This window comes from Anabrus simplex, chromosome 11, assembly GCF_040414725.1.
Source record: "Anabrus simplex isolate iqAnaSimp1 chromosome 11, ASM4041472v1, whole genome shotgun sequence".
Classification (NCBI taxonomy): Eukaryota; Metazoa; Arthropoda; class Insecta; order Orthoptera; family Tettigoniidae; genus Anabrus; species Anabrus simplex.
The window spans coordinates 69,341,201-69,361,307 of record NC_090275.1 but is presented as its reverse complement, the minus strand read 5'-3'; the positions used below and the strand labels follow the sequence as shown (position 1 = coordinate 69,361,307).

The window sequence follows — 20,107 nt, the reverse complement described above, 5'->3', positions numbered from 1 at the left end:
GAAGAAAATAAAACTAACTGTTTATATCGAGCGCAGTATATATCAGAAAGGTGAGCTTTTTGTTGCGATTATAGAGTCTTATTTTAAATGATTTTTTTCCAATCAGCACCTCGGTGAGTAATGGAGGAGAGGTTTATAATCTCAATCGAAGGTCAATTCTCCCTCGTTTTCCTGGAAAGTGTGTTTGCTCTCTCGCTTCTCTGTGACGTACGCGCCCAGCTTAGCACCTCTTGTATAGACAGATGACGAATATTGGTTGCCATGGTTACCACCGTGTTGGTTATGTGTCCACGCAAAACTTATGATGCTAATTCCAGATAGACATATTCATGTTTAAAAAAAGAATTGCGCGTTGCGAGTTTAGTTGCATGAAATTATATCTAGACTGCGTTGGTGCAAACTACTCCAATATGAAGCGGACATTCCAGACATATGTCCGTGTTGTGCACGCTGCCAAAGTCGCTGGTAAACGGATCGGATAGGATAAGATATAACAATGTGATTTACGTCCTACCGACATAAGTAGGTCTTATAGCGACGAGACAGAATAGGAGGTAAGTTTATAGGGCTCTGGAGACGTATTTAGTTGGTTTTTCAGGGCAGTATATGGGGGTGTGAATGGCAGAAGGAAGACACTACCTGAATACTGGATGTAGAATGCAATACATGGCGATGATGTGAATGGCAGAATGGCACTGAGGACGAGAATGAAACTAGTCTACGGACTGATGACCTGAACAACAAAGAAAATAAATACAATATACACACACAAATCTATCCTTAACTTGAAAATCAATTAAGGATTCAATAAAATATCTACTGGGTTACCGGAAACAACTCGTTTGGCTCCTTGGATAAATGGTCAGCATGTGGTGTTCGACTGAAAGGGCCCAGGGACAGATTCTCACCAAGTCCTTGGGCTTTAACCGCATTTGGATTATTCCTCTAACTCGTGGACTGGGTGTTTGATTCACGGCTCGTTTCCTCCGAGACTAATTCTTTTCTTCCTGAATAACTTTTCTCCTATGTTTGCTGTTTTATGCCCAAGTGACATCCATAATTTAAAATGCATCGTTTTGGAATAATATTGTTTACCCAGAAACTACTGATTTGTTACAACAACTTCGTTGTTCCTAGTTTTTAAAATAAGAACCATCTAGAAATTTATAATCCTTCCTATCCTTTACTTTGTTTTCCTATATAGGTGCATTTCTTTCTCAATCTAACATCCCTTTTTTGTCTTTTTTGTTTTAGCCGACAGCAGTTTCCTTTTGGCCAACGCTCAGATTGTGGATTTTCCTATCGTTTACTGCAACGAGTCCTTCTGCAAGATCTCTGGCTACAACAGAGCCGAGGTGAGTTCGGATGGACATGAGTACTGCATGAACTCTTTCGCTGCCGTGGTCACATTTATATATAACACGCCAAGTGTCTTGCTCCGCGGAAGTAATATTATTGCGAGTTTCACTGGCTGCGGGTGTAGCATTTCCGTATTATATCCCTTCTGCACAGTCTAGCTCGAGCGGTCGAGGAGAGAGGTTGCGTAGCGAAGTGCGTGCTGTAAACATGGTCGGCATTGAACAGTACCGGGCCGCTATTGGGAAATGGCAGGCAAGGCAGAAGAAGGAGGCCAGGAGTGGATTGGTGACGGACGGATTGAAAATGAGTGAAGCGGTGCTGGTGGTGACAGTGATAGCAGTGTTACTGGTTATTGGGGGGGTGGAAGTAAACCCAGGCCCAAATACCAGTGGAAAATATAGTACGGAGGATTTGGCCGCACTCAGGGTGGTTGTAAGTGAAGTTATGCAGGAGAAGTGTCAATGGGATAAGGTGCAGGAAATAAAGGACATGATGGAGGAGCAGAGAAGGGAGATAGGGAACATGAAGAAATGGCTTGAAACGAAGACAGAGGAATCGAGCAGGAGAGTGGTCAATAACGAGAAAGAAATCGAGTTATTGAGAGGGGAAGTGAAACATCTGAAAGATGAGGTGATGAAGTTGAAGAAAGAAGCGGAGGGGTACAGGCAGGAGAGATTGAAAAAAGCCATATTTATATATGGAATTGAGGAAGGGGCGAGAGAGAGCAAGATTGAGCTGATATTTAAGGTGGTGGAAGCTATACGTGATGTTATGAAGATAAACTTTAGTGAGGTAGACATTGATGATGTAGAGAGAGTTGGTAAAATCAAAGGTCGGAGGCCAATTAGGGTTAAATTGTTCTCAACCTTAATGGCAGATTCTGTGTTAAGGAACAGCAAGAATTTACAAGGGCGGAAAATAGGGGTGAAAGGAGACATGGGAAGAGAAGGAAGTGAAAACGCGAAGATCTTGAATAGGCACCTATGGAGAGCGAGGAACCAGGGGCTAAAGGCCCGAATAAGAGGTCTGAGGTTGGAGGTGACAAACGGGCGATGGGTCAGAGTTCATTCAGTGACTAAGCTAAAGGAAATGGACGAAAACGAGAGGGTTGAGAGTGGTGAGAGGACAAGGCAAGATGGGAAGAAGAAAGAAGAAAAGAAGAGGAGGAGGGACGTGGCAGGAGAGCAGGGCATCTCGGAAGAGAATGGGCAGTGCAGCCGGGAGACAGAAGACCAAGATAGTGAAGTGGACGGTGAGAGTGGGCCGCAAGAAACTGGGAGAGGAGAGTGTAGAGGTGCAGTGAGCAAGAAAGGACAAAGGGAGGTGGATTCAGAAGTCCAAAATAGTGAGGGGGAGAGTGGGGGTGAGCAGCAAGAAGGGGTGAGTACAGGGTGCAGTGGTGTAGTGAACAAGAAAGGTCAAGAGGAGACAGATCGACAAGAAGGTAAAAAAATTATGAGTAAAGTCAGGAGTAAGAGCTTAAAAGACATATGGGGAAAAGTACGTAAAGGGATGGAGGATACAGAGGGAGAGAGGTCGATAAATACTAGAAGTAAGAATAGAGGGGGAGACCTAGAAGGGAGGGAGGGAAAGTTATAACAATATTGGAAGATAGGATGTGTGAATATTGAAGGAGTAAGGAGCAAATTAGGAAACAAGAAAGTTAGGGAAGTAATTGAAAGTTTCGATGTTGTGGCACTCTTGGAGACGTGGTTGGAAACAGGGAGGGAGATTGCATGGAAGGGGTTTGAGATAAAATATAAATATAGAAGAAAAGAGAGGAATAAGGGACGAGCACCAGGAGGGATGATAGTTCTAATTAGGGAAGAAATTAGTGAAAGAGTAGAGGATATAGAGACCGATATGATGGAAACCATATGGCTGAGATTGAATTTGGGAGGGAGAGAGGGATGGAGGAAGAAAATAAACCTAGCTTTTGTTTACTGCCACCCTAGTAATTCAGAATATGCAAATAAATATTTTTTTGAAGAGTTATTGGTGGATATTGGTAGGATAAGGGGAATGTATCCAGGGGAGGAGGATATGTTGTTATTTGGGGATTGGAACGCGAGAATAGGAGAACAGAGCCCAGTTTATAGTAGGGAGGATGGAATGTGTTTGTTAGAAAGCAGAAGGAGTGAGGACAAAATTACAAATAGTTATGGAGAGAAGCTCCTAGAGATGTGTGCTGTGGGAAACTTGTATATTCTGAATGGGTGGATAGAGGGTGACAGGACGGGGAAATTGACATATTACGGAGAAAGGGGGTAGTGTGATAGATATGGTTTTGAGCTCGGAAGGGATGATTGAGGAAGTTGTAAGTATGGAAATAGGAGATTGGATTGAGTCACACCATTTCCCGGTGAGGGTTATGCTGAAAAGAGAGGAAGAGAAGTGTACAATGAAGGAAAATGAGACAAAGGATAAACGAGGGAGGGGTTATAATAAGTACAAATGGACAGAGAAGGTGGGCCGGGATTGGAATAGGGTAGTAAAGGAGGAGCTACATCTTCTGAAATATGGGTGGGAAGGGGCGTTAGAAGAGAATGATACTGATAAAGCCTTGGAATTGTTGCTACATCCAATAAAGATGATAGCGCAGAAGGTGAAAGCTAGAAAAGGAAATAAGAAAGAGGGAGAAGAATGGTTTAATAGGGAGTGTGAAGGATTGCGGAGAAAGGTGATGGACGCGTTAGGAGAATATAGAAGGAAAGGTGGGAGCCAAGAAAGGGAGTTTTTCTGTAGATTGAGGAAGGAGTATAAAAAGAAAATCTCTGAGACAAAAAAGACGTGGTTAGAGGAACAAATGGAAGCCATAAATAATGACTGCAAGACTAACAATTTTGAGAGAGTCTGGGATAAGATTAATAGAATTATTAAGGGTGGAAGGAATATGGAGAGAACGAGTATTGAGGAAGTGCAATGGGTCAGGCACTTCGATGAATTACTAGGAAAAAAGGGGGGTGATAGATGGAGAGGTTCGGGAGAAGAAGTAATTTGGAGGAATAGGGGAGTGGCAATTTATGACTTGGATAAAGAAATCACAAGAGAGGAAATCCGGGGAGTGATAAGCAGAGCCAGAGCGAAGTCGGCCGGGGGGTGTAATGGTATAAATAATAAGTTTTGGAAGGAAATTAGTAAAAATGAGATAATGATAGAGGGCATGGTGAAACTATTCAATAGGATATTCGAGGGAGGAAATTACCCTAGGGAATGGGAAACAGGAATTATATGCCCTATATACAAGGGAAAGGGTAGTAGGAACAATGTGAACAGTTATAGGGGTATATCTCTGTTGGATTCTTTGAGTAAAATATATACTGGGGTGCTAGCGAACAGAATAAGCGGGTGGGCGGAAGAAAATGAAATTTTGACAGATTACCAAGGGGGATTTAGGAAAAAGAAAAGAACAGTGGATAATATAATGATAGTAAAGACTATTTTAGAAAAGTATAAGAATATGGATAGAAGTACGGTTTATGTAGCAGCAATAGATTTTGAGAAAGCTTTTGATAAGGTAAATAGAGAGGCCCTACTAGAGAAATTAGGTAGGTTAGGGATTTCGGAGAAGATGTTGAGGGCAGTGGAAGGAATATATAGGGACGTCAGGTTTTGTGTAAAATTGGGAGAAGGGAGAATGAGTGGACCATTAGAGTCCAAGGTGGGTTTAAAACAAGGATGCAAGTTATCGCCCATACTGTTTATTTTATTTATCAACGATATTTTAGAGGGGTTTGGGGCAGAAAATTGGGCTGTACCAGTAATTAATGGTTTGGAAGTGCCAGGACTGATATTTGCGGATGATGTGTTACTGATGACGTTAACTTCAGGGGCGATGAATAGGGCCTTAGAGTCAGTGATGCTATTTGCGAGGAAATGGGGATTGAAAATTAATGGAAATAAGTCTAAAATATTGGTAGTACAGGTGAACAAAAGAAGAAAGATAGAAGGGAATTGGGTAATTCAGGGAGAAAGATTGGAACAGGTAAGGAAGCTGGAATATCTAGGAGTTATTTTTAATGATAAAGGAACTTGGAGTGACCAGATCAAAAGAATGAAATATAGAGGATTGGCAGCCTTAGCCTCAGTCAGAAATTTGCTACTCAAGTACCCGGGGATCAGTTACAAAACACTGAGACTCGTGTTCAGGTCGGTAATCGTGGGGAGGGTATTATACGGAGCAGAAGTTTGGGGGCTGGATGAGAAAAGAGAGGAACTAAGAAGGATTGTTAGTAGTTTTGCCAAGTTAGTGATGGGCTTACCGAGGTGTACAGCAAATGTAGGGGCGGAATTAATGTGTGGGGAGGATTTGGAATCAGAGGGTGTGAAAAGAATAGTTAGATATTGGATGAATTTAAAAAGACAGGAAGGTGGGAGAGTTTTACAGGCAGCATATGTACAGCAATTTAAGAGCATGTATAAGGGTGGATGGTTAGAAAAAATAAAGGGATATTTGGAGAGGATAGGATTAGGACACCTGTGGGGGGAGGTTTGGTCAAAGACAGAAGTGAGAGGGATGAATATACTGGAAAGGAGAATTAGAGATATCCATAGGCAGAAATTATTGGGGGAAAGCAGACTAAGAAATTCGCTGACTGTTTTGACGAAAATAGAGGAGATAGCAGGGTTGAATATTAGATACGTCGATAGGTCAAAACGATATGGGATGATGTGGTGGCTTTTAGGTCTGCCAAGGAATAAAGGCTGGTTACAGGGCAGGGATAAGACAAGGTGTGTACTTTGTGGAGATGTAAATGATGAGTTTCACTTGCTAAGAGACTGTGAGGTAACGAGGGGGTTAAGACATGGATTATTGAGTGCCGAGCATCGGGAAATACTGGGGAGAGGAGATGAGAACGCAATACTGAGATGGATTATTAAACAATGGGAAAAAGGGGGTGAATTGAACAGGTATTTTTGTGCGACAAAAAAGGCCTGCGAGAGTAAAATGAAGGAGAGTGAGTTAGAGGGTGGGCAGGGGAATAGGGGGGTGGAATAGTTATCTGTATAAGGGAAGGGGATAGTAGGTTAAAATTCTAATGGATTAGGGAATATAGGGAATGAGTACTTAGGTAGGTGGAGTTGGGTAAGAGGACAGGATTGCATGGTCTGTTTGTTTTATGATATGTTAGTAATTGTTATTCATTGTAATTTTATTAGGTTATGATGGTAATTATTTGTGAAGGCTGAAATGTGGCAATGGTGAAGTGGTATATTTATTGTTGATATGTGGAGTTGGAGGAGTGGTGGTATAAATATGGTAATGGGGAAGTGGTATAGGAGGAAGAAATATGTTGGAAAGGTGTTGGTATATGCGTGACTGGTATTGGTTATTCATTGTAATTTCATTAGGTTATGATGGTAAATAATTGGTGAAGGCTGAGATGTGGTAATGGCGAAGTGATATATTTATTGTGATATTTGGAGTTGGAGGAGTGGTGGTAAATGTGGTGTTGGAAAAGTGTTATATCGTTGGAATGTAGTGTGGGAGAAGTGGTGATATAAGCAGAGGTGGTATATAAAGGATTAGTATTTAGGTGATGTATGGTTTGGTACTGAGATGGTTTATTTATGGTTGACTTCGTGGGAGTTGGGAGGTGGTATTATTGTATTGATGTCTGGTATAAGTATTTAATTTCTGGAGCTGGATAGAGGTGAGTTTATTGGCATTTTGTAAATTTTGGTTTGTTTGTATGGAGAGGAGGAAGAAATATGATGTTGGAGAGGTGTTGGTATGTGTTGTATTGCTGAGATATGGTGTCGGAAGCATTGGAGGCTTAGTATGTATGATTGGGTGATGTATGGTATGGTATTGAGATGGTTTATTTACGGCCGAATTCGTGGAAGTTGGGAGAGAGTATTATTGTATTGGTGTCTGGTATGAGTATTGAATTTTTGGAGCTGGAGGAAGGTGATTTTATTACAAATTTGTAAATTGTGGTTTGTTTGTATGGAGAGGAGGAAGGAGTATGATGTTGGAGAGGTGTTGGTATAGGCGTGATTGGTATTTGTTATGCATGGTCGAAATTTTTGGGAGATGGAGAGGTAATTTTATTATGGAGTGTTATGGCGGATGGAAATGATATGAAGCAATGTTAACGCTGATTGGTAAAAGCTGTGGTATGATGGATTGGAATGTTATGACGGAATATTGTTGTTATTATTTAGACTTGTACTATAGGAGGTGGAATCTGAAAGATTGAATGCAATGTTAGTGTCATGGCTGGTTTGGTATGCAATAGTGTAATGTTGCTGGTGTAGCTCATTTTGGAGTAGGTCAGGGAACAATAGAGGTGATGGAATTGCTGAAGCAAGAAGGTCGCGTGATGAGTGGGTACGTGTGAGTGATAACAAGCAGCAAGTTGCAACACCAGCAGCAGATTGTAAACATAGAACAGGCTGATGAGGTGTTCATTTCATTTTATTTTGTATGTGGTGGAGGGTGGTGGCTTGGGTTGGACTGCGTTTATTATTAGTTATTTATTTATTTATTTATTATTATTGTGAACGTGTATTCGGGGCTGAACGCCTGTTTTGTTCATTAATAAATACTAATACTAATACTATATCCCTTCTGGTAGCCTTCAGATAGCTCTTTATAGTATTTGGAACTTATGAACGTGTAATTGTGAAAATGTATTGTTTCTAAATAGAGCGTCTTCAATGTATCTTAGGAACATCATACCATCAGGGACTGTAGAATAGTTTTCCAGTGCAAAAAATGATTTTTGTTAGTTCTTCCTAACGTATTATGCAATATAACTTTGTAAATTTATTTTTTCCATTTTTTTTTAAATTTCAAAATGTTCAAAGTATTATAACACCAGGGATTTCACAAAAGTTTGCCAGTGCAAGAAATTAATTTTGTAAGTTCTCTCTAACGTATTGCGCAATGTAATTCGTAAACTTAGTGTTTCCAATTTCTTTTAATTTTAAAAATTTTCAGAATTTTATATCACCGGGGACTGCAGAATACTTTGCCAGCACAAGAATGACTTTTGAAAGTTTTCTCTAACGTATTATTCAATGCAATTTTGTAACATTATTGCTTCTAAAATGTTACTCATAATTTCATAATTTTCACAATATCAGAGAAATATCATACCACCAGGGACTACAGAATAGATTATCAGTGCAAAAATGACCTTTAAGTTCTCTCTAACGTATCATTCAATGCAATTATGGAAAATCATTGCTTCTAAAAAGTTTTTCACAATATAGAAAAATCATTCCACCAGGGACTGCAGAATACTTTTCCACTGTATGGAATGAGTTTTGGAAAATTTTCTAGCGTATCATTGAATGTAATTTGATAAAATTTCGCTTCCAAAAGTTTTACAAATGAGGAATTGTTCAAAATATCAAAAATATTGCACACCACCGGGGACTACAGAATGGTTTGTAGGTGCAAGGGATGATTTTTTAAATTCTCTCACTTACATATTATACAGTGTGAAAAATTGTTTATAAGAATAATGTTTCAAATTTAATTACGCAGCCTAGGAATAATGTGTACCAGGAATTCCGCAGCGGATGAGTTAATATCACATGAAATACCATTATTTACTTATAATAAAATTATTCTTTTGTTTGTTCACTTGAAAACGTTTTGATAGACTTGAGTTGTCCAATACGTCTTTCAGAGAGTTAAAACTGTTGTGAAATGTAAAACATCTCGAATCCATTATGCAATTTAAAACAAACATTATATTTACTATTGCATACTGCCTCCAATTACCTCCAATATTTTCTTGAATTAAGTATGCACAAGTCGAAATTCGGTTCATACCAATTTTTATTTGTTTGTCTGCTTCGTGGGGAATCTGCTGCATGGCATGGCTCGAAACTCGTAATTTCATTTAGCTGATTGTTGGACTACAAACCAGGCTTATGTTATTTAACGTGTGTATAGTGGCATTGTGAGAAGCGGACAGGGACGAGAATAAAACAGTTCCTGGGCCTCAGATGACCTAACATAGCCGAGCAGGGAAAAGGTGAAAATTCACCAAGAGAGGTCGATAGGAAATTATACGGGTGATAGGAGCTAGGGCAGCTCTCTTTGGGTCCCACATAATTGACATTAACATTACTCTGACTGCTATGTATTCTGTGCCACTTATCTCCTGCAGATGGCATCACTCCCGCACTTGTACAAAAACTAAACCTTGAAGGACGAGTAGAATAATTGTTTTATTTATTTACATTTTGTAGGACCAGTTAAACGTTTCACTTCGAGAAGCTGAAATAGTCAGTACTAGTCCTGTAGTTGGAGATGCGTGGTGAAATGTCTATAGCAGTAATTATGGCATAGCTCCTACAATGATAATCAACTTCAAGAAATATGGGAATTAAAATATAGTGATGATATTTTTTAGATTTCATTAACTGTGCTCCAGAATCTCGAACGAAGAATCCAAAGGCCATAGAAATGAAGAATCATCTTGGAAACAAGAATTTAGAGAAAGATAGCACAAATCCTAAAAAATTGAGGAATATTTATTAACAACGCAAAGAAGGAAAGAAATGAAATAAAATAATAAGGAAAATCGGAGGGACCATTGGAAACAGAGAAAGGGGAGTTTAGAGATAGGAGGATATTAAGATCTGTACAAGGACGAAGGAAATGAAACGATGTCAGGCCCGATCAGAAAGAGGAGAATATTTTTTTAACTCAGAGATGCCCAAATATGAATGTCCATGTGTACGCATGCTTCCTCGACTATCGAAAAACTTTCGAATGCCTATCTCATCCAAAACTAGCTGAAGTTTTGAAAATTACTGGCTTTGATGTTGGTATTATCCCTCAGCTCTACTGTAACCAAACAGCGGAGGACAATGTAGAGGGAGGTACAACTGAGGACATTGTTATATATAGAGGAATGTGACAGGTCTGTGTCCTATCTCTCTCCTTTTTAATATCTAATCTGAGGCTGTGTTCAGAGAAGCTATCGAGGATGTTAACCTAGAAATTAGGGTAAATTTTAAATGTCATTAATAATATCCGCTTTGCTGATGATACCGTTGTGTTAGCCAGTAATTTTGCTGATCTTCAAATTATTGTTGATACTATCGTAAGGATCAGTGCAGCATTTGTTCTCTTCATGAATATTGGCAAGACCAATATGATTGTATTTTCGAAAACACCTAAGCAGGCCTCTGTGCACATTAACAACACAATCGTTCAATAAGTGTCATCTTTCAAATATGTTGGGACTGTAGTGAATGAGCACAGTGGTACCAAAAAATAAAATCTTACCCAGGATTGAACAAGCCAAAAACGTGTTCAAGAGTATGAGATCTGAACCTTCAGCTCCGAGTTCACATGTTGCAACACTATGTTTTCCCTGTCTTTCTCTATGGTTTGGATGGATGGACGCACAGTCCCTTTCTGGAGGGATGGATTGTTGATTTCGAAATATACTTGTACGGAAGAATGCTTCGGATACTCTGGATACAAAGGAAGACCAATGAGGAATTCCTCAACTTGTTAAATAAGGAAAAAATGGGCTTCTGACAGTCGTCAAGGAACGAAACTTGAGCTACATCATGAGAGGCGAGCTATATGAACTTCTTCAACTCATCGTCCAGGGGAAAGTTGAAGGAAGACGATTTGTGGGGTGATGGAGAAATTCCTGAAAGACCTGCGCCGCTGGTAGGGGTGAACTTCCATCGAAATCTTTCGAGCCGGTGTTTTGAGAGTTATCATAATCAATTGGATCGCAAACTTCATAGGGAGACGGCATCCTAAAAAGAAGACGTACAAAATGATTACCAATATGCTAACAAAATTCTAAACCCATCATTAATACTGTAGGAATAAACTTATACGTAAAAGAATCTGATTTTAACAAATAAATCATTGAAGGTAAAATAAAATACAGAGCCCCAATAAACAAAATCATATTGTTTGAATACCTAAACGAAAATATACAGGATACATAGAAGAATGGAGAGTGAAGCTCAGCGAAGTGATGAACAAGTGTTGGGAAGAAAGGAAAAATAAACAGTTTGCTATAAAAGTTCAAACGCGCTCCCTACTTGAGCATAAGGATTCAGGAAGGAAATAATCAAACAGCAGTAGTGTAATTAAAAGTAGTATAATTTTTATCACGCTTTTCATTGCAAGCGCTCGCTAAAGAGCTGTGATGCTCTTCTTTATTTCAGGTGATGCAGAAATCGTGCCGCTGTACCTTTATGTACGGGGAACTGACAGACAAAGAGACCATCGCGAGAATAGACGAGTGTTTGGAGAACCAGATCCACGATCAATTCGAGATTCTCCTCTACAAGAAGAACAGTGAGTATAGGAGATTCTGTAAAATGATCACCATTTTTATACCTTGTTGCGCACCTCTCACTATCGCCATTTGATTGTATGGATTGCTCAGATTGTTATTACTACTACCATCATTATTACTGTTCTTGTTGTTATGAATATTATTGTTATTATTACTGTAGATGCCACCTTCTCTTAGCATTAGTGTTCATGTATCTTTTACAATCTCTACTTTTAAAATTACAGTTTTTTTCTCTCCTTCTTCAGAATCGATTTCCACTTTCTCTCCTTTTATTCTTGAAACTCCCTAGGGCGAATTGTAGAACAAAAATATTTCTTGGCCCAATATCAAGTCTGAAATGAGAACATTATTTAAGGTCTTGTATGACTAATATTGAAGTCAGGGAAAGGTAATTACAGTGTGATTTATAAGGGTAGCAAAAATGGTAGTGTAGCCAATTACTCTAACACTTCTTCATTGTTAGCCACTTAAGGTACTCTATGTGAACCACGGCCAATTACTTCATATATTGCAATATTGTAAGGGACTAGTTATTTACCGTTTAGAAAATTTGGAATATTTACACACAAAAAATAACTTGTTATATTATCAGAAATACTGCAAATTGGAAATATCGTAAAGTTATATTCTGAAGTAATAAATTGTTACCCTTAAGAAAGTATGTAATGTTTATACAAAAAAAAATCGCAGTGCTAGGAACCTGGGAGTATACCATGTGCTGATGTCTATGGTAATGACAAATGAGTTTAAACAGGGCAGATATGAGACTCATACCTCAGGATTCCAAATTCATATTTTATGAAGATTTTATTTTATTTATGAAAATGAAATTGTTAGTTACGAACAACATAAAATACACTGCCGGATAAAAAATTAGAACACCGCTTGAGAAGTTTCCAATTCACTTAAGATTTATTGCAGAAACGATACATATGGATTATATGAAATAATTACGTTGACAGACCAATAGCTCAAGCGATCCTGAGATACCAGGTATGGATCTATGCTGAAACACCCATATTAGTTGGCGGTAACAGGAGCTGACTCTGCCATGCAGTCGATTATACATGTGGCGAATACTGCGGTAGGACCTGTTCATGTAGTTCTGCGAGAGTTGTGAGTTGACGAGTTGCAGAGTCGCTTGTCATCTTACCACGTCACATACGCGCTCGAATAGAGACAAGTCCGGAGATCGTGCTGGCCAGAGAAGTTGCTGCACGTCTTGCAGAGCACATTCAGTTTCACGGTCAGTGTATGGGTGAGGATTATCCTGTTGGAAATCACGTCACCTTCCGGCTGCAAGAACGGCAAAAGAACGGGTCTACCTACATTCTGCACGTACCGAGGGCTAGTCAGCTTTTCCTCCACAAGCACCAAAGGCCAATGACCATAAGGCCTGGGCTGATGCCAGTATGTCTGGAACGAATACACTCGACGAGACAGCGCTCACGAGGTCTACGTCGTAGCGCGAACGACCATCACTAGCATGCAGGTAGAATCTGCTTTCGTTGTTGAAGATCCTCCAGGTGATCTCCTGACGGCACCAGTTGAGCCGTGCTTGTCGGTACTGTGGCGTAAGTAGAAGACTAGTTAGAGGTGTGCCTGTCCATGGTTCCACTGCTAGTAACCGGTTCGCAACAGTTCGTGTTGACACCTCTGGGTTCACATTCGCTCTTATCTGTGCTGTGTTAACTGTACGATCTGCCACTGCTGCCCTTACAATACGATGATCTTGGCGGGCATCTCTGCTGCGTGGACATCCAGAACCTTGTCTACGACTGTGAGAATGTTCACCTCTTCACTAATACCAGCACTGTTTCACAACCTACGCGATACGTCCTACTTATGCGGCATTTCTCCGAAAGGACCATCCCGGCACTCGAAGGACCACAATTTTAAACCCTTTCAAACTCGCTCAGTTGGCTGTAAGAAGCACGAGGGCGTCTCTGTGGTACGCTGCCTGCATGCTTTGCGCGTTTTCACCACACTGAGCCTTATGGTCACAAGCATTCCCTGTAGAAGTGGAGACACAGGTTACGCGCTGGTAGCTATGGCACTACGCTAACTGCTGGCGGAGACACTGAAACCGGCATCAGTTCAACTACGGTCCCGCAGGTGGCATATGTCGTTATGGGATCAAAACAGATATCGTCTTTCCAGGTGTTCTACTTCTTTCCGGCAGTGATTTTTTTTGTCGGGTCTCCAACATAACAGCAAATTGCGATGGAAACTGTCTCAAGTAAAATCTTCAAGAATAAAATATTAGGATTCTGCTTCTATCAATTATGAAAATATATGTTGTTACATCGCTAATCAACATGGGATATTTCATGTTAGGATGTCAAAGATTATTCCTAAATTTGAAGAGCAGCAGAAATAAAAAGATATATGGAGTCTACCCGAACTCTAACGACAAACTTTCGGAGGTTGTTCAGGGATACCTTCTGAGTACACAGTGTGTTTTAAAAATACGTAACATAATTTTAAGATTGGATTCCTTACATATAGAGAAGGAAACATTACATAAATATGGTCCGGAAATTCGTAACTACTTGGCCTCCACGATCGCCTGATATTAACCTGCTGGTTTTCTTCGTGCGAGGTTACCCAAAATTTTTGGTGTACGCTACGGTTTTGGTGAATGAAGCAACATTTCATGGTAGAATTTTAAGGTCCTTTTAAACAATACGTTTACCATCTAGTATATGCTAGAGTGTTCTTAACCCCATTCATCAATGAGCAAAAGACTTTAAAAGTGCAGGAGGCGGGCATTTTGAACACCTCTTGTAAGTACATCACTACAAGCAAGCTGGCCCTCAACATTAGAAGAGCGTAGGAGAGAATTTGATATTTCGGAAAGTACGCACTTCCCGGCCCATGTTTATATGAACTTTCTTCCTTCTCTATACGTGAGGAATACAACCCTGAAGTTAGGCCACGTATTTTTGAAACGCACCCTATGTTGGTGTTAGGGACCCGTGGTCTCCGGTGGTAAGTTACAGAGTAATAATGAAATTATGATTTTGTTACCACAATCATCTTTGCTTCTGTGAAAATACATTCGCAAGAGTGAAAAGCCTTTAATATGACTTTAAGGAGTTTTATAAAGGTAATAAATGCGTGTTGTTGGCTTCCGGCATGTTAAAAATTCCTGCGGGACAAAATTACGGCACCTCGGTGTATGTCAAGGATTAGTATTTTCAATGGATGAAAACAAATAACTTATTATTTTTAATGCAACACAGATACAAATCAAATGAAATGTAATTACTCGGTAGAGAGCCACCAGAAAGCATGAGTCTTTTATGACAATATCCTTGGAAGGTATCCATGAATAACGTCTGGAAGTTTGTCGGTGGAGTTCAGGTTCATCCCATATATTCCATAACTCCGAAATATTTCACTTCTGTAGGTTCTTCTATTACTGAAAACTTTTTACGGATAATTTAGGTCTGACGTTGTAAACTGATTGGTATGTGTTGATTATCTTCCTTGGAGTTTACTTTTCTGCTCTGTATTATTGCTGTATACTGGAAAATATCTCCTTCATAGAAAAATACAGACTGAGTCGATGATAAAGGTGATATTAAGCCAAGAAGTGTGGTTCAATTTACTACTACTGTTTGCCGATTACATTTTATCGAACTTGAGGGGAGGGGAGAACTCGTATCGTGTTACACTCGTATAGCAAGTGCACGAGGTGCATGCGTCGACAGTCTTACGCAAACTGATATGAAGAAGTGTTAGTAACATCTATGTTTCCTTTAAAAAGTTATTGGGCCATGAAGCAATGAGTTGTACATAAAAATAATTAACTGAATCATGCAGAATGATAATTAGTAGATGTTCGGCTTCATCAATCTGCTTCATTCTAGTAATGGGCATGAATATTTTCTGGAATCAAAAATCCACGAAGCATGAACAAAGTTAGTGAATTGGAACCAGTTACGATAGAAATGTAAGTCACCGCTAGAGAAAATAATTGCACTTAAATATATAGGGCACTGAATCGAAGGAAATTCGCTTACAGATATCAAATGAATATGTATATATATTTAGTTTCAGCTTTAGTATATAGTGTAGTTAACAATGAAAGCTGATCACTTTCAGTCGTATTTTTTTCCATTCCTACTTACTCCTCAATTTCCATACACTTTACAATAATCGATCGTACTGCAGTGACTGTGCATAACGGAACATACTATCACCACCATTCCTTTTGTTACATTATATTACGGCCTCGTTGCCAGAAAAAAGACCTGCTAAGGTATGGTTAACGGAGTTCTCGTTGTTCCATTGTAGGAAAGAAATAACTCTGAAAATATGAAATAATGTGGCCTCTATACTGTAAAATTCTATAAATGTAACCGAAAGTAGACCAAGGTACGAGAAAATACAGTTAAATCAAAGTTGAAAGCCCGTTTGAAATATTAATTATATTTACTTTAACGTCGGTTATCGTGGTCTCTATGTTGATAATGTAATTGTTTGATAATTTAAACTTAATAATCAAATGCTGGGTATGAGTAAATATTCGAACAACACGGGGCATAACACTGGAAAATATTTCGATTGATCATTTTTGATAGCGGGTTTGTGAAATGTGCCAACGTCCTTAGTATAACACTAGCGTGCCTGCCTCTTACCCGAAGGCCCCGGGTTCTATTTCTGGTCAGAGCATCGTGAGAGCAACTTAGGAGCTATCTGATATCGTCGCTGCCGGGCTGAGTGGCTCAGACGGTTGAAGCGTTGGCTTTCTGACCTCAGCTTGGCAGGTTGGATCCTGGCTCAGTCCGGTGGTATTTTGAAGATGCTCAAATACGTCAGCCTCGTGTCGGTAGATTTACTGCCACGTAAAGAATTCCTGCGGGACAAAATTCGGGCACCTCGGCATCTTCGAAAACCAAAAGAGTAGTCGTTATTATTATTTGATATCGTTAGCGCTGTGCCAAAACCGCGAATGTGACAGTGCTCTTCCTATCCATTATTCCCCTTAAGACTGGTCTCGCCTCCCAGCCACATTTTGATATGCAGTTTATCAAAACAATTTTCGTTAAGTTCATTTTTCTATGCGCGTGTGTAAGGAAAATTGAACCTAACTGTACCATACTGTGGCAATGTATTCGTATGTTTGCATGCCGTATTTATCCACTCCTAGAGTGTGGTTTATTTCAGTGTCATTCTCACTTACACATACGAATACGAAAACGAATTCGTTGAAAATTGTTCTGATGGCCTGCATATCAATATGTGCCTGGAAGGCGTGATCATTCTTACAGGAATTAATGGATGGGAAGAGCATTGTCACATTCGTGGTTTTGGCACAGCGCTAACGATATAAAATGTTCATCTACCCTCCCTTCATGTGTGAAAAGTTTTATTTTTAAAGTATTGTATACATGAACAATATGAAGTTGCTGTCAGCCTTACGCGGTCGTGACGAATCAGTTACATATTTCCATTCAGGCTTTATTTGTTTTGCAACTTATAATCATTTATTATTATTCCTGATTTCAATAGTTCTTTGATTAAGGGTTTCCCAAGCAATACCAAAGAGGATGTCGTCAACGTAACGTCGTGAAAAACAACTGCCTTCAAGTCAGCAGCAGTCTTATCGGCAGGCCGACAACCTTATTCGCCTATATGCGTGGAGGATGTGTTGTGATTTTTCTGGCTTGTTAACAAACTAAATGCCTTCATTTACATTATAATAAATATCCCCCTTAATATTTAGTCAAACAATTTCCTTTACAACGAAATGAAAAATGAAGACATTTGTTACATCAAAATTATATGCTAAACAACGACCTTATGAGCTGCATCTACAAATGTTTGGGTATTGAGGAGGAAATATTATTATGGGAACTATTTGATGAACCCAAATTTTGTATTACTCATGAAAGTGATCGGTGTCCATGTATGACCAATTGTAGAAAGAGTATCAACGAAATAAGTAGTGACCACAATGTAAATTAGTGCACATAATTAATTACAAATTCCTATTCCGCTTCTTACTATAGTGGAGAATATATTAAGGAATCTTAATATTCTTGTTAATTTAGACATTTAGTGTATAAAGGTTGAACTTGAGAAACCTGTTGTAACATATGTTGTCCAAATATTATTATCGTGTCCTAATAGCAAAAGAATGAATCAGGGCATGTGGCAAAATAACATATGGACACTCCAAAATTGGTATGGAGCTGAAGTTGAATTGTCGTTAAGTTGCCAATTCATTCTATATCCCCCTTGTGCCATAAGACTGCCAAATACTATTTGATGCCTGTCCCATTTTTTATACAAATACTACAAGTTTCGTTGAGCGCTCGACAGGTATGCAAGGAAAGCATTTACGAAATTTGAATCTTAAGGAAGAAATAGACTCAACCACTCCATTTTATGACAAATCTTACTCACTGGTTTACAACAATCTTAATGTTGGTAATGGACCAACGACTGAAGTATCAAGAAATTCTGTCGTGTTATTATGACAGTCGAGAAAACATTGACTTTTTTGTAAAATATAGTTAGATACACTCGTTTACTCGTTAAGATCGTAGTTTAACGGTTGCTTAAAATGAATGGACGCATGTTATTGTATATCCCTCACATTTAAAAGTTGAAGCTCCTAGAATCAAAACCCACTGAGTCCAAAAAAACAGATTTTTTGGGAAATGAAGAAAGAATGTGTACGCAAAGTAACTTTTTGAATATAGTGTATTTAATGCTGTTATAAAATAGTTCACTATCAATAGATATCATTATTTTCATTTCGGGCTAGAAAACGAAATTTTTTAGATTTAATTTGGACTTACCTGTTTAAACCGTAAACTGGATTTAGAGACTTTTGAAATTACGGGGAGCATTTTTTTTAACATAAAAACGTTACAAAGGGGGATATTTTAACCTAAATACTACAAGATATAATGCTGAAAATGAGTCAGAATGCATATGTCCACCTCATAAATAAAACAATATTAACTTTATTTATTTATTTATTTATTTATTTATTTTATAGAGAATAACATTTAAAAGCAGTATCAATTTAGGATACACGTGCAATAATATCTGGATTATATTTCTGAGTTCATACACTTTTTATGTGATATTGTCTCATCTACATTCGTCATGATGAATACTTCTTTCTTCTTGTTGTTATTGTTCTTCAATGATATTACTTGAATGAATGTTATCCACATAAATCGTCAACAACCTCGGCTGTTTCCGAACAGATTCAAAGTCCTTCCCGAACATATTTTATTTTATATGTTTTGTAAGGAACTCCCATGCTTCTAACATGAGGATCCATCATCGATATTCGTTGGATTTTTTCTTGTTGCCGCATTTCGAACATTAATGCACGATTTATAGTTTTCATCGCCATGCTCTATTATCTGTTTCTGCGATTTTTATATGTCAAACCCTTAGTGTACATTACACTTTACTTATTTCATGATATTAACTTCATTCCGTATTGACACACTAAACTGCACAATATAAATGTCTAATCAGAACCTCTTATTCAATACATTATATCATTGACTACTCGTGTCTCGCCATATCCACGGCCCAACCTTTCCTACTGACCTGGAGTAAGCCGTCATGGAGCATTCACAACAGTCGTTCCGATTCCTGTAGCCAATGCGGTAAATTGGAAGCAACCTGTGTATTATTTTATATATAACTTAATAATGATTCATACGCATATATATTACATGATGCGTTGAATTGGGGGATTCTATTATACATTCATATTGTACAATTGAACTTCACTTGTCAATTTCCAGGAATTTTAAGGTTTTAGTGTCGAATTTTTCAGTAGTGAAGATATACCTCTTAACCCACCGAGTTAAACTCTGTTTCCATTTTCTTGAATAAAGTCCTTAAATTTTTGAAGATCCACAATCGCCATATTCTTACCTAGTTCATTTTAATTACTCCGAATATGGGATCAGGAAGGAGAAATGATTGCCCATCTGCTGGGTATATAATTTTAACTTTCTTAGTACTTACAAGTTCATCCGTGAGTAACCACTTACAATGGGAACCTTTGACCTCGAACGCTGTGAACGGCACGGAAACGTCCTTACAATATAGATTGCCCATCATAATCACAGTGGCCCGAGTCATTCTCATACAAAAATTTACATGCTATATCATGAGATGTTTGAATAATCATGTATTCAAGTCCTAACTTAGGTAAAGTAAGGAAACGTAATATTAATCTGAGTAAAAATACACTTAATTCAATGCTGTAAGTATATTGTTACATTTCCCATTAACAATAACGCAAACCCTCTGCTTAAAGCAATCACGATACGTAAAATAGATTTGTTCTAATGACTGCTATAACTCTTCAAAATGTAGGTGTGGGATTTCAATATAGTGGTTAAAGCCAAGTTCATATCTCCCAAAAGCCACACTTTTACATTCAATATCACTTTTGCATT

General features: G+C 38.6%; 1 protein-coding gene across 1 annotated transcript in view; it reads left to right on the top strand.

The window, feature by feature from the left end:
* The first annotated feature begins 410 nt into the window (after positions 1–410).
* Positions 411–20,107, top strand: part of eag (ether a go-go) — a 356,951-nt gene continuing 337,254 nt past the window's right edge. Inside the window, exons 1-3 of the mRNA XM_068229611.1 lie at positions 411–465; positions 1,255–1,355; positions 11,524–11,656. Coding sequence (XP_068085712.1) covers positions 411–465; positions 1,255–1,355; positions 11,524–11,656 — 289 coding nt within the window. The remainder of the gene's footprint in view (positions 466–1,254; positions 1,356–11,523; positions 11,657–20,107) is intronic.